Raw genomic sequence first — 19854 nt, 5'->3', positions numbered from 1 at the left:
TTTTCTCACACAAAATCCCACTGCCCCCCCCCCATCTGGACATGCCAGCTTCCGTCCAGCTTTTTCTTTTTTTCGCGCCAACGTGAACTTCACCATTATGTTTGGTATCGAAACATTTGTCTGATTATGGTCAACCGCAGACATCCCCGACTTAAAGGGGGTGGGGGTGTGCCCCCGGAGACAGGTTGACATTCTCAGTACAATTTGAAAGCGCCACCATTTTAGAAACGGTACTACATGTACCAACTTTGTTTGACGGGTTGTAGGAAATTCTGTTCCAGATAAGAGAAAAATTACTGGTCTTTTTGGGGGAGTGGGGAAATCATTTGCCCGCCCCCTCCTCCCCTACACATGTACAAGCCTACTGCAACTAAGTTATTTTTCAATCATTAGATGCAACATCTGTCGACAAGAAAACCGAGGTATTTATGCAAAGCAGTAGTGTAAGTTGCCCCGAAAACATGTTGACTTATTCGTTTCAGAATTTGAAAGTACCATCTTTTTTTTTTCGAGGGAGAAGGTTGGAAATTTAATTTATACCAGTTTCTTCGATCTTGCAAATGACAAATAAAATTGAGAAGTGAGGATATCCTCTTTACATTCTCTGTCTCACTTCAGGTGTGATTATGACAATTGTTACATCCTCGTTCTGAAGCACAAATCAATGGAATTTCACTGCAGCACATTTTGACGAAAACGAAATGGACTGAAGAGAACATTGAGTAGATACAGAGAAATTTAACCACAAGATGAAAGCATACACTGTTTTATTGCTTACCAGAATCAGAAATATACAAGGCAGTTTAGCTGACTGGTGAAGAATTTCTCTATTTTCAACAGTAGAAATTAACGCAAAGGCAAAATAAATCCAATGTGTAAATTCCTAAAGTATTCTTTAAATTCTGCAGAAATATCAAGACTTCAAAACAATGGAAATGCCAATACCACGATGCATTTTAACATCAGACTTTAAACTTTAAACAGTCAATTCCAGTAACAAAAATAGACAATAATCAACAACTTTTTAAAAACATTCTTTATAAACAAACAGCAGTCACACCAGCTGAAAGAAACAAATCAATTTGACCGGCAAGGAAAACACGTGACACTTCAACGTCTATCTATAAACATTTCCAAAGTGAAAACAGTGTCAGCATCAAAGCTGAAGTTGGTATTCCATGTTCTTCATTTTTTTATGTCTTTATACATAAATGCTGATTCAAAAATTGACAAGGCATTTTTTTCACTGTCCATCAAGACTCTTGAATTACAAAAATATATATACCATTATGAGCATTAAAGATTTTTTTTAAAAATCACTCTGATTTTATCAAAGCGATTGAACTCTAGAAATATCAATTTTACTCATGTATATTTCATACATGGACAAGTAAATAAGAAAGTCTAACTACAGTGTATAGAGTTTTGGCAACACATGCTATTTTCAGGTGATGAATATTTACGTTGCAAAATAACCGGCAGAAACAGAGATACATTGGTGATTTCCAGCAGTCTCAGAAAATTGTACCCTGGGATTGTTTTCCCCACAAATCACTGGAAAATTTTTTAAAAGATTGAATATTTCAAATCAGTGGAAATTCTGCATGTACAAGGACTATGAGATTTCTGAGAGAAAGATAAGACAAAATAAAAAATCCTGACAGGAATGACAGCTTTTCTGCAACTTGCCGAAAAGCCAAAAATCAAATCGAGTTACCTAAAATGAAGCATCCAGTAGTGTTTCATTCAAAACCTCCCTTTGCTTGAAGTCTGAACAAACAGTTTCATGCATAGATACAGATAGGCAGTAGCTACAAACACAACAGTGGACAAAACGGTTTACAGAAAGATGCAGCTTTGATCACAGGGACGGTTTTATCAAAGATGATCGGCATTAAAATTTTAGCAGAGAATAAAATGAATTCAGTGTAAAAAAAAATCAATTGCAAAAATGTGAAAACACTGGAAAGTGAATGTTTGGAAATTTAAGTAGATTAAAAAATGCAGTTGGTCCGCCAGTGTACCGGTTCATTATTCTGCTACATGATCAAAAGCCAACAAGGTCATGTGACAGCCAGGATCAATCGCACCACCAGTTTGATAAACACACAGAGTTGTCGTGTCGAAAGGTCACATCAGTGAACCTTATTTTGAGCAGTTGGTTGAAATCTCATTTCAACAGTTGGATCAGCTTGTAAAATTGATGTTATGATTGGCAAAATTGGAAATGTCCAGTAACCAAATTATAAACAACCTAAAAAGTCATTTTTTGCTACATAACTATCATGTAAGTCTGACGCTGTCTTGTTCCCGTTCCAAGACAGTTTGGCAGCAGTGGTCAAGTGAGGGCAGCATTCAATGCAGCACCAGTTGGTCTGTAAAAATGTTCGGCATAAAGATTTTCTACAACTTGTTTTCCTTTATTTATTCAAACTTTAACTGCAATCACTCAGAATGTGGCTCATTTGTTCCAACTTTTTTCTTAAAGTTTAAGTGGCCAAGTTGCATCCAACAGTCAAACAACCAAATCTTGTCAGATGTTTTTTACACTTCATCGGTCGCACCACCAAGCGACATACTGCTCACAGTAGCCACACAGTGTGCTGATACATCTTGTGAACAAATTATATGCATGTAAATGTAACTTTGTGAAGCAATGAATCTACGGTGTGCATCACTTCGTGGTGCGATGGACACTTTGTGGAGGGATCCCTCTCAATGACACTGGGGATGGTGGTGTCTCGAGAATACCACTGAGTGGACATTTCTCTTCATGGACCGGCAATCTCCAGAACGTGATGCAGTAGATTCTGCTGGATATTCTCAATGGCGCCCGGCGTGCTGGCGAGGGCAGTGAAGACCTCTGTTGCCCCATCCCTGTGGAAAAGCAAGCAGGAAAAACCAAACAAGTGTTGAAGAAGAGTACCAGTCACAAGTAACAGGGTGAACAATGACAAAGGAATGCTTTTGTCACAGTTCATTTGACGAGCGTGCGACTTGAATCCAGACTGGAGGTCTTGTGATGGTCTTGTCGGGGCTTGCGATGGTCGACTACAACACTGCTACATTCATGTTTGCTATCTCGCAGGTGCAAGAAAATGATGCACGTGCATTACAGGTGATACTGAGACACAGTGGCACTGAGACATAACTGCACAGCCAACAGCGAGGTTGGATCTGGGTAATTCCAGAAACTAGGGGTCCAAAAGTGCGCCATTTTTGTGTCATTGTTACATCTGACCTTTGTCATTTGACATGAAAATATCACCGGAATTGATTTCAAACTATTACTATTTGTTTGGCAGGTAATTTGCATTAATTCATCACTCTTGGAAATTAGAAAATGTGTTCTGAATTTACAAAATCATTCGGCAGATGTGACAGGGACAGGAAAAAAAATTGTGACCCCTTATTTCTGGAATTACCCATAAATGGGTTACAGGGTAGGTAGTGTTTGACTGTGCCAAATGTATGTGCTTACTTCATCAGGTCCATGGTCGTGATAGCCGTGGAGTGTTTCAGTAAATAGAAGACGGCTCGTAATCCATGGTAATGAATTTCAGGCACATTGGACTGCAAAAAAATACAACACAAATCCCGTGGATTTCAACAAATATACATGCAGAATGACTTGGAAAAGCCTTTATCGTCAAATAAAAATTTTCTTGAAAAAGAAATTCCTAAACATAAACTTCCTGACAGACGTCTCACTTTGCTTGAACACATAACACGTTTTTAATCTTAACAAGCTGTGTCAATATGCAAACTCACTTTCATGCAGATGGCAACAATGTCAGCTGTGTGTTGACCCTGGAGGTTGAGAACAGGACACAGACCCAAGCATTATTAACCTAGTTGTAGCAGTATGGATGACTATACTTTGAATATCTTACGACTGCTTAGAACAGCAGTTAAACAATCTACCTTTTGAAAGTTCGAGAGTGTGATAGCCTTTTAACACTAAATTGAATGGACGAAAAATGAAATAATTTTCATGAGGTATATAAAACACAACATGGATGTTATAAACAAAATGAATGGCTTGAATCCAAATTTTATCCACATATCTGTGTACTTGAAAATGCACGGGGAATTCAAACTCACGAGTCGGTAGGCATTCTGTTGGCATTTGGCAAAGTTGGCGATTGCTCTGGCTGCATGCAGCATCAACTCATTCTTGTCCTTAAACTCCACCATCAGGCGGCAAACGCAGTCCATGTACTCCATCAAGGAGGCCTACGGAGGACCAAGGGGAGGTGAGATCTCCAGTTTTGTCAGTAAGGGATTGAGTGGCATTGCAGGACTCAAGCATTGACATTATTGGTAAACTTCTCAGAAAAATCTCGGGATGATGGCACTGCGAGAGATGCCAACATTTTTAAGGACACACCTTACCCTACCATCTGATTGGTCAGAACATGATGGCACCTCCACTATCATTAATATTGATATAGCTATCAACATCAGTAGCAAAAGTTAAGAAACTATCGTAAAAATAATCAACCAAATAAAACCCAACTGGTAAAGGCAGTCCTTGTGGGCAGTACTGAATTCAAATGCATGCGAGCCCTTTCTCAAGCGTTGTGCAGTGATCCCCGTGGCCAATTGCTATCACTGTGGCCCATGGATCCTACCTGATCTTGTTCACAAGTTGCCAGGTTGCCGACCAGACATAGGACGTTACACAAGACCTGGATGTTCCTGGGTCTGTTCTTGAGAGAGCGCAGGATCATCTTCCCGCTTGTAAAATCTTCCTGAATGAAAAAAACCAATAGGTCTCTCAAATGACAGCACGTCCTATAGATTGTCATATGCATCGGCCTTTCTATCTTAATGTTCATGATGCGCATCGGCTGTGCTGTATATCGGACATATTTGGATCAGCATGCGCGCAAGTTTTGAACTGCAAGCACATGCACCTGTTTGTGTTGTACATGCAGTTGTAACTTTGCTACAAAGATGGCGTCCAATGAGGGAGATTTAGAGGAGAAAAAGAGGGCATCACTCCATTCAGATCATCCTCCAATGTTTGTTCCTAAGAAATCATGTCTTAGCCATTGATCCGAGTCATTACAAGTGGATCAAGAGATCTTCTCCGGCCATCATTCAAACTACCTCATCAGGATGCATAGATGCACACTTGCACTTGCTAGTCAGGACATCTTGGCATGACTTACCTGTATGATCTTATGTCTGTGCCAGTCTGTTCCCATGGACAGCTTGGCCAGTGTCTTCAACGATCCCTCTTGCATCTGTCGAGAAATTTCACGAAATAAAAACTGCTCGTAAGTTTGTTAGAAGCAAGTCTGTGAGAATGATGGATTACAATAATTTAATGACTCACTTTCGGAGAGTCATTTTATCTGTCTGCTTCCTGGCCTGCTCACCCACTCACTTGTTCACTAGATCGTTCATTTGTTTGTCTGTTTGTGTTTTGGACAACCCTACATATGGAAATAATGACGCCCAAGTTAATTTTCAAATTTAGTGAGAGTGACTTTAATTCTAAAGAAAGATGGCCAGAACCTTCAAAATGTACTTATGATACAATGGATGTCTTTCATTACACATGCTAAGTTTAAAACAGACTGGTCAACGGACAGCCAAACTCTTGAAATAAAGGGGTAAACTCTGTATCCTCAAACGCAGTGGGCTGAGAGAAGATCCAAAAACCCATCCCTGTCTGAGTTTGATTGATGGTAGTGTGCCCAGCTCCCATTCCCTTTTCATACTCATAGTGAGCATACCTGTTCATCCGTTGACATTGTGAGGGCCAGAAGCTTGCTGAGTGCGCCGTGGTTGCTCTAAAAGAAGCGTTAAAAGACAAACAGGCAGACTGTTTACAAATCGGTTTCCAGTCCCTCACAGAGAGATGAGTTTTCTTCTCTGAATTGACGGAAAGAAAACCTGCAGGTGCTGCTTTGAAAGCAATTTAACGACTTCCAAAGAAGCCACTCCAGCAAAAATCTACATATGGGTAACAATGATACTGTATTGCAGATGCACATGAATCACTTGTGAAGATGTTGATAACTCCTGCAAAGTATCAGCTATGTCAAAATTGAGCATCATATCATATCATATCATATCATATCATATCATATCATATCATATCATATCATTTGAATTTGAATATTTATTTCAATGTCATGTACTTAATCACCTCAATCCAAGTTTCAGAATAAGGAAATTGACAACATCTGGGTCTACATTAACACCACCAAATTTCATCATAATTAAGTTTATATGAGCTGTGAAGGTGATTAAGGAACGTTAGGTATTAAGTGAAGCAGAAGGCTTTCGTTCCCAAAACCTTTGGACAGACTAAAGACAATTTACAAAGGGACAAAACAAAAATATAAAAATAACATATAGGACTAACAGTAATTAACACAAATTGTTTACACATTACAATACAATGCTAGTGATTAATTCATTGATAGGAAAAAAAACAAAACAAAACAAAACAAAATCAGGGACAAAGGAAAACAAGAGACCAAAGCACACAGAAGCTAAGTATCATTAGCTCGCTGTTGTTAAATTATACACAGAAAGCAAGAAGTTGTGCTTTCAATGTTTAAGAGGGATACTGAAACTATTCAGAGTAACTTACCATAATTAAAGCCTTAATCTTCTTCCCCAAAGTATTTCTGTCATTTAATATGACACATTTATTTGCCCCTCTGTTTTTTTCCTCGATGTAATCCTCCCTGCAAACATCGCTCACCTAGAATCATGTCCCCACATGCCAAACATGAATCAGATTAAAAGGAATGAAGTAGTTTTCACACCGAGCAAACTGCGCACTTGGATATTTCACCTAAAATACATGGACATGATTTCTGTAATAACACAGACCTTGTAGCACTGCTACGATGTCATCTACTATGCATCTGAACCTAGAAAAGGTCTTTGAACGGAGAGCCTCAACTTTCCCTCAAAGGTTCTGCTTCTAGTTACAGCACACAGAAAAAAACTGCATCAGCAGTACTTTCTCACAGATACTACATTATTCAGGCTTGTCGGGTATGCGGCCACCTAAATGCCTCTGAAAAAAGGTTGATGCACCATCGTCCGGGTTAACGCAACCTTTCCAAGGTAAGAAACCTTTCTTGCTGGGTCTTGTGACTGCATGGCTGTAAGCAAACAAAATATGCATCAGCCACTTTGCACAAATACATGTAACCGCGTACAGTCTCCTAATGTTTTAGCCATCAAATTATCATTCGGCAAAAAATTCTACGGCTTGTCACAAAACACTTCAAAGAAATGCATTCTACATTTCAAAGCACAGCAGTTATATCCATCAGTTAATGAGCATATGGAAAAAACAGACATAAAACTCCACTGTCAGACTTTCACCCCTATTAAATGCAAATGAACTCTTCCATGGCAAGTTATGAAAAGAAGAACACGGACTGTTCTATTTCCAAGGGACCAGGGTATGATCCGTTATTTGTATTCTACATGTAAAACCTTCTGTGACAAACTGAGTGTAACATACTGTGCAAGATTACATCAGAATTAATCAGCTCATTCTACCTATCCTATCAAATAATGGAAGAGTCTGGATTCATCCATTTCCAGGACCTCTGCATTTTCTACATCCAATCCAAGCCTTTTATAAATTGCATACAATAAATACATACATGTACAGAGCTAGATTAACGTTCATGTACATGTACACCAATATTTCATGAACACGGAGTGAACAACATTCTATTGCGGATACACTGTACACTTCCAATGGATTATGTGAGTGTACGTACGCAACATATTCAACAGTTCTGACTGACTCAGCGGTGGGTTGCGAGGATTCAAATGTACAGCTTCAGTGGAAGTCGTTTCACACTGGTATCACATCCTTCAACAATTGTTGTCGTCGGTTGATCAAATGCATGTTTATAATAAGATCCACCTGGAGTCAGATCATGATACACTATGCCCCCCGGGCATTTCTCCAGGTTTATCTCTGATTCCTGGGTTGACAACGTCAACTATGCAGTACTTCATTAGCTGCCGCACTCCAAAGATTCGAAGATGGCATGAATCCCGTGAACTGGAATTATGCATCAACAAACTGGAGAAATTTTTGAATGATTAGGACATCCCGTGTAGTGGCAAGATAGGGGGAGGTAAAATCAACATATTCTTATGAAAGCATGGGCACGGTCCGATTTAGAGCTGGTGCACGGTTGCTATGCAGTGAAGTCACACGATGCTGACATTCTTTCAAAATGCACCTCGCAAGTTTTCCCTGGATCTGAGCCTTTAACAACAGTTTAGCACTCTTTGAGTTCCAGTTTCCTCCACACCATGGCGACCAGTATGTTTATGTTGGAAAACTGGTCACCGTGTCCCAGAGTGAAGTGGGACAAGGAATTGTATAACAATCCCCAATGTGAAAAACACCATAGTTCAGGGATGAATCTGGGAGGTCAGAAAAGAACATGGAATTTCCAAACAGCTTGAGACGTTGCGGTTTCCAAATTCTATTGGCACATGGAAATTTTTTCAAAAATGAAGAAATCACTGGATAAAAAGAAACTTTGGATGCTTATTTCAAGCAAGTTATCGTAATATCAGGACTTTGCCTGCCGTTAAAAGAAGTAGAAAAGCTAATCTGTAATTTCTAACTGGCACATGAAACTAAAAGAAATCTTTCACACTGGTGACAAAAATTCCCTGCTGATCCATAAAGAAAAGAACCATTGCCTTGAAAAATTTTGCGAGACGAAAGTCATACATTCTTCAGAATGTCGTAAATGTGTAATCGTAGGGCAAATACCTTGTACATCTAAATGCATGAAGAGGACAAAAAAAAATTTCATATTTAATCTGTGAGTTTTTCCCCAGGGCCTAAGGATATTAAGCAGCGACAAACTGATTGAAATATTAATCAAGATAAGCAAGCCATCACTGTAAACGTGATGTGTTAATTGGTATCAGCAGGTCTCAGGGTGAATGACCATGAAGACAACGACTTAGGGGTCATTCACCTCCACGGTACAACACATTCAAGACATGATACCTATTTATATTGTCTTGTTGATGTACATGTAGGAATAAAATTAACATAAGATACAAACAGCATTTCTGTGACCAAAACCAAGCCCAAACATAACAGCACTGACTTTATGTAAGTTGAGTTTCATTTATGAATCCATTTTCCGCATTCTTCTCACGGGATTAAAACATCCCACAAGTGGTCTTCTTTTACTCTTATACACTGTTTTTCAAGTTTGTTTCTAACTCGGAGTTTCAATCCTAAAAAATTTTCTCATTGGCAAAAGGTTTGTGATTTTCACTCTTTAGTTGGATGAATTCTTACCGGCTGACTTGAAAGACCCAAGTGTTTGTTATCTGGCTTCATTTTTTTTTTTTACTGGAAAAATTAAAAATAAATTAAAATAGAATTTATGAGAAAATTAAGCAAAAGGAAGTCTCTATGTAGACAGTGCAATGGCAATAAGGCATGTGGTGTCTGCTATCTTTTCCCCTCCTTTTAAAATCAGGATCACTCCGCAAGTTCTTATTGTGTTCTCAGCTATGCACAGCAAGAACTGCTGGTTACGATCTAAAATTGTCATCATAATTGATGAAAACGATTCAGTGTCTGCATGAAACCAGTAGCTGAAAAACTTCAAATACAGCGAAACACTCTCAAACAGTAGGAGACGTCGCAGCCTACATTACAAACAAATGTCTGTCAGACCAAAATCAGGCCTATTCTAAGGGATGGCTTATACCGACTCTGTAAATATGTTCATGGCCCACGTGTCACTTTTTGTGTACTCAACTTTGTGGAAAGACTGAAAATACCCAAATCAAAAGTTTTTTGTGTCCAGTGAACTCTGATGCCGCAACAAGAACGCATACAGGAAGCAGAGGTGGAAGATGTTTTCTACATCCTCCCAAAATAAAATTGCAAAGAGATGCCTGAGAAACCATGCATCCAAAATAAAGGCAAAAGACTCGCAACAATACCTGACTCCGCTGATGTAACCCCTTGAAAACAAGACATAAACATCGCTGGGTGAAAGTGGCCTGGGCATAAACACATTAGCAATGTATGGAATGGAGAACTAGTTCAAAACTTGTCCAAGAAATTTTCACCACTCATGATGTTGGCCCAGGGCAAGGGGAGTGCTGTTTGGATTGTTCCATTGTCAGACGAGGTAGAGATAAAAAAAAACCAGGGTAAATGACTTTTCAAAGATCATTCCATTACACAGAGGGTGGGTTCAACCTTTGCCAGAGGGGAAAGTAGTGTTTGACTTCCCACGGTGACATGCGTCCAGGGTCAATGACTGGTCGGCCAGATCGCCATCGTCTCTTTCCTGGTTGACGCAAGTTCATGGGATGTCAGTGACTGAGGCAACTGAGGTGACAGCCGTACAGTCAACTAATTAATGCCACAAGATATCCACAGGAAAAAAAAAACAGACAGAAACTGAAACTATTTTTGTAAGCAAGAAGACAAGGATATTTCATGCAGAATCCATTACCACAGCAATGTTCGCGTAAATAACACGGCAAGCAATGATCAAGTTTAAAACAGGTGACTCAACACAGTCTCCCTGAGGGACGAGCGCTTGTAGCACATTAATGTAACACCATACAGTGACCATTAGATTTCTTTTGACATTCTCATCACAGATTGGATGACATACAACCAATACATTTAATGCATAAACCTTCTGGGAGGTGAGTCAATGAAACCTTCTTTTTTTTTTCATTTTAGAGTCTTTCTTGAGTGCCCGCTCACATTAAATTTGCAGATTTTTGTACAGTCCATGAGAAGTGTTGTTTTTGAATGGAAACAGATTTTTAATGTCAGAAAGAAATAAGTCATCTTAAAATATCCTTTTTAATAGGGCAACACCTCCATGTACCAGGATGAACTGACACATGAATGTGATTGATCAAGGTCAGATGACCGAATTTCAAATACTGATTCTGATTGGCCAATACTGGCTCACTGACTGTATAAGGTCAAGGGTCAAGACAAAATCGATATCACGGAGTTTCTTTTTCTGATACAAAGCTTTAAAATTTGATTTTAAAAATTCCTTATTGGGTGGTGATTGCGACTTTGCCATTATGTGGTGCTGTGATTGAGTGACCTTGGATTGGATGGAGTCTGTGTGGTGACTGCGTGACTCCCAATTGTGTGGCTCTGCCATTGCGAGCTGGGTTTTCGGAAAGTGGGTCTCCAATTTTCTGGGATTTCCTTTCCAATGTTTCCAGTGTCCGGTGTCTATGGATTCCTCGGCCATGCGTGCAGGTGTACCGCTGCTGTCCACGGTAAAAATTTCACCTTGTCTTGGAAAGGAGATGTGGCCACACAGCCAGGCCAGGTTTCCACCAGTCACGTAAGAAGATTTTACTGACACTACGTGTAGGGTCCTACACAATGCTGCCTTGCGCAATAACTACAGCAGCAAGGGCAGTCACAGCCATCGCCTCTGATGACTATCAGAACACAGAAGCATGTAGCATTCCACTCCAGAGACCACATTGTCAATGGCATGATTGCAGGGGCAAGACAGGATACATGCCCCACCCCCCCAAAAGTCTATGCCCCTCCCCAAGGACCCCTCCCCCCTCAGAAAATCACCCTGATTATGCTACCGGACATTGTCAAACTTCTGTAAAGCCAATATTTTTGTATCAGGCTCAATCGTGAAACCAACAAATAAACAATAAATTAACCTGGATCGCCCGATCACACCCCCCAAGAATACTCTACGGAAATAAAATAGGAAAAGGAATGAAGCTAAACAGGTTCTCATATTACCACGAAGAAAGTCGGTATTTTGCAAGGTTTATCATCTGTCAGTGAAGTTGAGTAATAACTGCAACTGCATTAGTCTCAGCCACTGATTTACACTGATAACAAAAACTGATTCAGAAATACAAGAAAGTACAAAGAATAATCCGGGCCTATTAACACTAGGGGGCGCTGTTCATGGTACAGATGTACACATTTTATAATTACTTTTAACCTTACATGACTTAACTCTTATATCAAAATGGTGCTGTTGCTCTCTGTTTTTGAGTGCTATATATCAAACATTTCAGCTGTGGTGAAGTTCAACACTGTTCAAAATCACTTCAAATCTCACCACCATAACAGTGAGGGAGAGATGATCAGATGGCCCATCCTCCCTTGCCAAAATGTGGGTGGGGACAAATCCCCCCTCCCCCCACCACCCCTGCCGAATTTATGGCCTAGGTGTTATCTAACCTCAATGATGGCTTGGTGGCTTTTTGTGTCTTCCGTGATGAGGTTAAGTGTCTTCACAGCCAATAGGGCGATGGCGCTGGATGATGTCATGCCGCACAGATGAAGTACTGGCTGCAATGCACCATCGTGGATTGCTGCAGGCAAAGAACGAAGGAGTAAAACTTCTACAGTTCCAAAATGGTTTATAAAGGATTGCAGTTAGAATTCACATTCCAAGAAGAAAATAGCACTACTTTGCCCAAATCAATTTCTCAACTTATTTCACATCTTCACTAATAGCCTTATTCTGTCAGTTTTTGGTGGTCAAAGAGTTAACCCTGAAGTTCATGCCTAAGATGATGTGAATGAGGGCGCAACCATAAATTGTCAAGGGGACTGCTAGAGTTCATAACCTCCTCCCCAGTTCTATCAAACCACCTGTCCACCTGTCTTGAGGACAGGAAAAACAGATTACCTGTTAAAAATTTATAAGCCCCGTTTTTCTTGAAGCAAATCTTTAACACTAGTGAACAAATCTCCACATTTCCTTCCAAGATACTGAGTGCAGCGGAAACATGGCTTAGACGTCACCCAGGGGTGTCCGTTTCAGAAATATTCCTAGGACAGGACAGGCAGTTTTTAGTTGTGGCTGAGAACGGAAGGGTAGATACTGCAATCCAAGATGAAACCCCAGAACCCCCTAACACAGTAATAACATTGGTCACAGTGAATAATAAAAAACTCAGGCACACAAAGACACGTCACAGATTCAGGTCACGCATCCATTCTAGGTCAGCCACTTTTGAGTTTTACCGATCATTACCTCGGGCTTTAAGGTCAGAATTTTTGCAGAATAACATCAAGGCACTGAGTCCATCGACGATCAATCTCTCTTGTGATTCCAAGACGTTGGTCAAAACGCTGGAAGACGAAGACGGAAAAAACAGGGAAATAAGGATTATCTGTTAGGTTCTTACAAAGTGATTATCCTACAGATCAATATATGTATATGCAAGATGTTAACCAGTGAGGTGCAAAACGACTTTCTGAGGAACACATCCAGTGGTACACCGGAAACGCAACTATTTTTTTCTGTGGCCTTATGATTATGTGTTCTCCGGATATGTGCACAGGCACGCAAACCAGACAATAAAGGGTGATTCACAATTCAGTGCGCCCCCAAGAGGTTGCCATGGGGAGGCCCTTTTTTGCAATGTATTGTGGGAAAATGGTAAATTAAGTTCTATTAGTCAGTTGCGCTGTGCAGAGAGGTTCCCAATCTTTCTTTCTTTGTGATGAAGATTTGAAAGGATTGAGTATCACTGTTGATTGATCAAGGTTATGGTTTCTCGAGAGGCAAAGATGCCCCAAGCAATCAAAAAATCTCTTGAAGCTGTCCACTGACATTCACGCTGATGCTAATTGCGGCAAGTTGGTCGCGTTTTTGTCAAACTGTGGCCTCCCTCTGGCAACCTCTTGGTGGCGTGCTGCATTGTGAATCCCCCACAATATACATTTAAGTGGTGACTCACCTGCAGAGAGCCCGGATGGCCCCCGCCTCAGCCAACACTGGCAGTAATGGCTGATGTGTGGCCAGTGTGTGCAGGCCCGAGGCACAGGCCCTCTTGACTTGGTCGCTGGAGTTGACCCTTGTCAGGTAGATCAAGGTCTGCAGACCGCCCAACTCTACCATCGGGATGATGGTCTGTGGATCTTGGACGCCTTTGGAGATTCCATTCGCCGCTTCTATCTGAAATGCCTGAAAAGGAGATGAAAAAAAAAAACAATTTAAAGGGAAGTCAATTCCAACAACCGTCTGCTGAAACTGAGATGATTTGCGCCAGGTTAACGGCATTCAGTGTGAGTAACTCAGCCACATAATGGCATTAAATGGGTGAACAAATGTGAGGGTTGCTGTTGATGTACACGTAAACTGTTCAAGATTCCTTTCGAAGCAAATCACTCAAAAGTACCATTGCTGACTTACGCCTCACTTTGTGGTGTTTGAGTCCAAAAATTTCTGGATTCCGATTAGGAACCAACAACTGACACCCACCGTCATCTTGGAGCGGGCTTTGGTGATGAGTTCTGTAATCGGCAGGCACAGGTCGCACACCCTTTCCGGCTCCTCCAAGCCCAGATGGGGAAGGGGAACCTTCTCCTTGCAGCACTTGGCACACAGGACCCGTCCGCATTGCCGGCAGTGGTGCTTCCGTCGCAGCTGATTGAATTTGTTGTCGCAGCCAATGCAGACTGACACCTCCTCGTCCCCAACCCACCTATCACCCAGAGGGCAAAATGAACAGATATATTTACGATTCTCTGATAATTTTCATATAATTTCTAGACTAGAGCACTCCAAAACCCGTTGTACATGTGTTAAAGAGTGGACATAAGCTCCTTCTCAAACGATGTATACTACTAACACAGAATGTCAGAGGTTTAAACTAAAGATCGTATAGCGCCAAAGGCGCAAGATGGATAACTCTGTCCAAAAGGTGTATTCACCATGGGCGCCATTTGAGCAAGGCTCACCAGGTGCACGTGTTTGCTGTGGTGCCTGTACCTAGTGCATTAATGTACATTGCGCAGGCGTATCGCTTGCTGAAATGGCGCCCATGCGATTACAATGTTTTACATGTATTCACAGTGAAGTTCTCCATCTTGCGCCGCTACGCGGCACTTTAAGATCTTTGGTTTAAGTGGCACAAGATGTCAGCAAACAGGAAAGCAAGCCCATTTTAGCTTGTTATATTAACTTAAAAAGACCTATGAGGAGATTTTTTTTGGGGGGGGGAAAGAGACAGAGAGTTTGATTTGTTGTCTTTAAATCTATACACAAATCATCATGGCTTGGAGGATATTTTTTCGACAGAATATTTTGGGAACTAAATACTATGGCTAGAAGGATATTTCAAATGGAACAACACAGGATTAACCATCACGGTTAGGAGGACATTTTTTTGAAGAATACTAGAGGAAACCAACCATCATTTTTTTCTTGGGAGTAAAACAAAGTTAAGATTGGACATTGGTATAGACACAAGTAGGCCAATTTAAATTAAAGCTACATGTAGGCCTAGGCCTACATTATATCTAATTAAAATGGTGAAACTCGCAAGTATTTTGCCCATCCATGCCACAGAAGATCGGCAGCATGTACGCTCTCAATTGTTGTTAGCAGCATGAAAGCTTGACCAATTGCGACACAGTTCCTGTACTTTCTTTCCTTTCCAGTCCCCTGCAAATGAATTGGCCTTCTCGCATCATGCCGCATCCTAGACCTATAAACAGGACCCGACGAATACTCCTTCGTTGTATACTGGGCCCTGTCCCGATTCATAAGGATTTCTTTTGAAAAGTTTATCCAGGATATCCGGGGGCATAACTAGACATCCGCTTGATTTTATGAGCTGAAATTGCACCGGTATGTTCATTACTTATGGTGTAAACTTTCTGCTAGGTTGCTAATTGTAGAAAACCCGCCTTTTCCTCACAATAACCATGATAACTTACATCAATCCTCCTCAGCAGCGCAAATATTTATGATGCTAGAGTAAGATGGCATACTAAATGTAACTGAAAGTTTAAGTGAAACTTTGTTTAGGCCCTATGTGAGCTATGCATGTCTCTCTCTTTTAAAGAATTTTAAAGATCTGGAGGTAGGCCCTAAGTTCTGGCAATAGTCACTCACCTTGCTTTTGCTAAAAGGAATGGTTTATCGCAGAAAACGTCAACAATACCCCCCTCACTCTTCGCAGGGTACACATCTCTGCCTTCAAGTTTAATCCTAGACATCTCTGGAAAATTAATGAACCTGTTTAATTATCTAATACACCACGTTTCTCTCAGAAAAGAAAGTTTCTCACGGATAAAAATCCCCTAAGTTCCAATCTCTGTTGACATTTACTGGGCGGCGCCATTGTATGTGAGCGCCCTCTGCCGTTTGTGCCTTGTAAGGCTCTTGTCTAACGAAGAAGTGGCGAATGCTTGTGATTTAATCCTCTGGCCGGGGGCGTATGAAATCCTAAGAAGAAGATGGGACAGTGACGTATCCTGCGGGGGGGTGGGGGTAACTTGTCTCACCCCCGGCCGATTTTTATTGTTATTATATTTAAACAAAGAAAGTAATTGGTATATTAATTATCAAAAAAAAATTATCAAATATTAGCCCCAAACCCTAAGAAAACAACACCATGAAATGAAAGCAAGAAGGTCGAAGGCTTTTGGTATCCCCCCTAACAAAACTATTATTTTTTTCGCTACCACAATCACTTGATTTGTTTTAAATAGACAATGGAAATGGTTAATTTTCAACAGCTGTAATCTGAATGCAATGTCCTGCATATTTAGTTCAGTTTACAAGATGAATGGGGCTTTTTCTTTTAATGTTGATTTAAATTGTCAGAGCCTAGGAGTTCCTTGCAACATTTATTTAAATGACAAATTTTGCACACACACTCTTTTGCATGACTTGGAATGGATTACGCATTAGTTTATAAAGTTCAAGGGTCAAGTTCCCTTAACTGCCCGACGCCAAGTATATAGGCCTAATACCAACATTGGGCAGATATGACATTCGGGTGTGGTATCATACTTCGGGGAAATGAAACTCCTATATCACTTGGTTTAAAGTTAATATTTGATTTGTGGCCCAGTAATTCTGACTGATTCACCACTGTCTTCATCATAATTCCCAACGACATGAGCAGCTGCAATTTCAATAGGAATTATCGGCAATATGTGTTTACCCACTGTGGCAGGCCTTTTGGAAACTGAAAAAATATCCCATACACAGAGCCGAGCCATTTGCTTCTCTTACTTGTTTCCTGCTCCGCCTATCCACCCATCTTAGATTTCCATGGCAACCGTATCCTAAAGTCTACAGATGAATTAAACATTAACCCAAGTCGTGTGCCCGTCGCCACTCAAATCGAAACTTGATTATTTCGAGTTAACGTGAGGACCTTCGCCTGGGTTGTTCGGTAAACAAACACTGTCATTAATTTATTGAATATGTAGCACTTTGAACCTGTCTTGTACTTTGCCATATGGCCGATTTGTGCAGGAAAAACGGCGCCTTTATTACCAAAATACACTCGGCTAAATCATCCTTATGAAATTACTTTTGCTGTATAATACAAAATAATCAAGGAACTATATTTTTCAGTATGATAGATTTTATAGCAAAAGATGAAACGCGGCATTTAAGCACGCATTTCGTCAGCGCTTTCACGAAGAAAGAAAAGTGCCCCACCTCGTGATTTTTTTCAAATTTCTGTTTTTTAGCAAAATCAGCAAGGCTAACTCGTGGTGTAATCATTTTTACAAAATCTATTCAAATCAGCCAAGTCACGATGATCTCGACGGGCAAAATGCAACTTAATCCGCATTTGCTGTTTTCACGAAAGAGAGAAAATAGTCCTCCATAGACATGGAGGTTACCATTAAAGGGCAAAACCGTGGGCAAAATCAGTTTTACCGTTTTCACGAAGAGACTGGCACTCGCACATGAGGATCGTTTTCACGAAATGACAAAATGCACACGAAATCCAGCGTTTTCACGAACAGACAAATGTGTTTGTTTAAAAATTAACAATTTTCATTGATTCCCATAAATATGGTTTGGTGGTTTTGTGTCATTTAAGATCTAATCTGCCACGAGGCAGCTTTTAGTCAAAGGAAAGTCAAGTCTCGGGGAAATGATCGTTGCAAAAGAGACCAACTTTACATGCCATATACTCGAAACCTGGATTTTACTCTTCGAATAGATATTTTGTGGCGATATGAATTGCATTCTCTACATCCTTAAATGATTTTAATTTTTACAGAAAGAAACCATGAAATCATGTTTTCAAAATGCACAATTAGTCAGTGACAAATTGTCATGTAAATAGTTTTTCCAGAAACCATTTACAAAATTGTAATTTTGGTTTTGTACGAAATACAGACTCCAGAAATGAGATTAAGGAATAACGCTTACCAACTAACATTCTATTTCATGGCTGCTTGTAATTTGCGAGTATTTATGGGGAACCCAATCAAAGTGACAGCGAATTTTGCAGTGAAACTGCATTTTTTTCAGCGTGATCCCTTTTCAGAATTGAACCAAAAAGGAGTAGATACTTCACTGGGCACCCCCGTAGACAAGGTTCTAAACATTTTGAGTTGACGTGGGCCACAGGTGCAATTTATTGAAGATCCTTTAGCGGATATTAGTGATTAAACTTGTCAATTTGATTAAATTTTGTCCCCATGCAGATAAGAGAATTGAGCAGTCAATTGCTTGCGCTGCAACAGTTTACGCTAAATTTGGATTTACTTACAGTTACACATTAAAGGTTGGAAAAATAATGTGGCCAAATAACGTATTGAAATCCGGTTGATGAATCGTATTCGTTAGTTTTGAGAATGTGAGTTCCCAAAACCTTTGACTGTTGTCATGGCGACAATGCTGCGAGGGAAAATGGTCGCCGGGCGGGGAAAGTGCAGTGCCAGCAAATCTGAGCACCAATGATCAACCTGCTGCCTCAGCAGTGCTGTCTTGACAACGCAAGACGGTGTTTCCAAGACAACCGGAACACAAACCAGCATTTGCACTGTTTGCCTGATGGTTGCGGGGGTGATTCGACGAGAGAGTGGGTGTTGCCAACTCGAACGACGGTTAAGGCAAAGATGGGGTAAGAATCACGCTGTAACCATTTTCAGTGGGAAACGAATTATTTGTGAAGAAATATTGAAACTGTGCACATGAATTCAGCATCTGGCCTTAGAAAGGAAAATCAATCTTAAGAACGAGACAAAAAACGGAAAATCATGAACAAATGTCTCTTAGTAATCACACTGATAAAAAAACGCATTTACTCATTAAATAATTTCTTATTATCAATTTGTAAAATTGTTTAGGTTCTAAATCTGTTTAGAACACCCGTGGATAGTGTTCAGCAACTGAACTCTGATGTAGAGTGACTGGGTGGATATAAATAACCGGTGGCTTTCTAAACATGTTTACCAAGTGATAGCAAGACAGTAAACGTATTATTTTAAAGAATGCAGCTTCGACAACTTGGATGGATTTTTTGGAGAATACAACATTTTTTTCAGGCGGGGTCGCACGTAGCAATTCTCATCCTCCTGAAGAGGCGTGCGAGCCAGCAGATGCTGAATGACGCCGAATCTTCAATGGGGTAAAGGGTCAGTCTTTCAGACTCGCCACGACGCCCCTCAACAAGACTCGCATGCCCTCTCTCCTACCATTGAAAACAACCCTCTGCGGTTAGATATCACTTTCGTACCCTACGCTTTTCGCGGAGTAGAGTGCTGTTGCGTCCCTTACCAACCCGCCAAAGTACAAGTCTTTTGTCTCGGATGGGATATTCAGTGGTAACAAATACTCAATTTAGTCGTTATCAAGGGACCCCATCAATAACAGAAATGCACGTATTACGTGCGTGCTGGAGGCCATGGTTTCCAAAAGCTCCGACAACTTTAATTATAAAGTGTATCGTATCCGTTTGAAAACTGCCTGTCGATAAAAATTAATTTGTTAGATAAAGAATAAAAGTAGTATTTCTTCAAGCCGAGAGAAACACGTGAATACCTCGATGAAAGGACTTTATAGTTTC

General features: G+C 40.4%; 1 protein-coding gene across 1 annotated transcript; it reads right to left on the bottom strand.

Moving 5' to 3' along the window:
- Positions 1-737: 737 nt before the first annotated feature.
- Positions 738-16168, bottom strand: LOC110973147 (uncharacterized). The gene is made up of 12 exons (XM_022223717.2): positions 15924-16168; positions 14286-14508; positions 13762-13988; positions 13053-13150; positions 12251-12384; positions 5748-5804; positions 5178-5252; positions 4635-4754; positions 4105-4236; positions 3772-3810; positions 3482-3573; positions 738-2877 (listed from the first exon to the last, which is right to left on the bottom strand). Exons 1-12 carry the CDS (start codon positions 16025-16027, stop codon positions 2772-2774), a joined length of 1407 nt encoding a protein of 468 aa, XP_022079409.2. The 5' UTR covers positions 16028-16168; the 3' UTR covers positions 738-2771.
- Between the last annotated feature and the right edge of the window lie 3686 nt (positions 16169-19854).

This window comes from Acanthaster planci, linkage group LG19, assembly GCF_054643075.1.
Source record: "Acanthaster planci isolate LZ-2023a linkage group LG19, COTS_SCS, whole genome shotgun sequence".
Lineage (NCBI taxonomy): Eukaryota > Metazoa > Echinodermata > Asteroidea > Valvatida > Acanthasteridae > Acanthaster > Acanthaster planci.
This window is presented reverse-complemented; position numbering and strand designations above follow the sequence as displayed.

Bases quoted from the DNA above. Each gene is read 5' to 3' on its own strand.
- LOC110973147 (XM_022223717.2), bottom strand. From the start codon at position 16,027: ATGTCTAGGATTAAACTTGAAGGCAGAGATGTGTACCCTGCGAAGAGT. The intron at 13,151-13,761 runs GTGAGTCACCAC...TTCGTCTTCCAG, and splicing joins GCCATCCGGGCTCTCTGCAG to CGTTTTGACCAACGTCTTGG. The intron at 12,385-13,052 runs GTAATGATCGGT...CTTTGCCTGCAG, and splicing joins TTCTGACCTTAAAGCCCGAG to CAATCCACGATGGTGCATTG.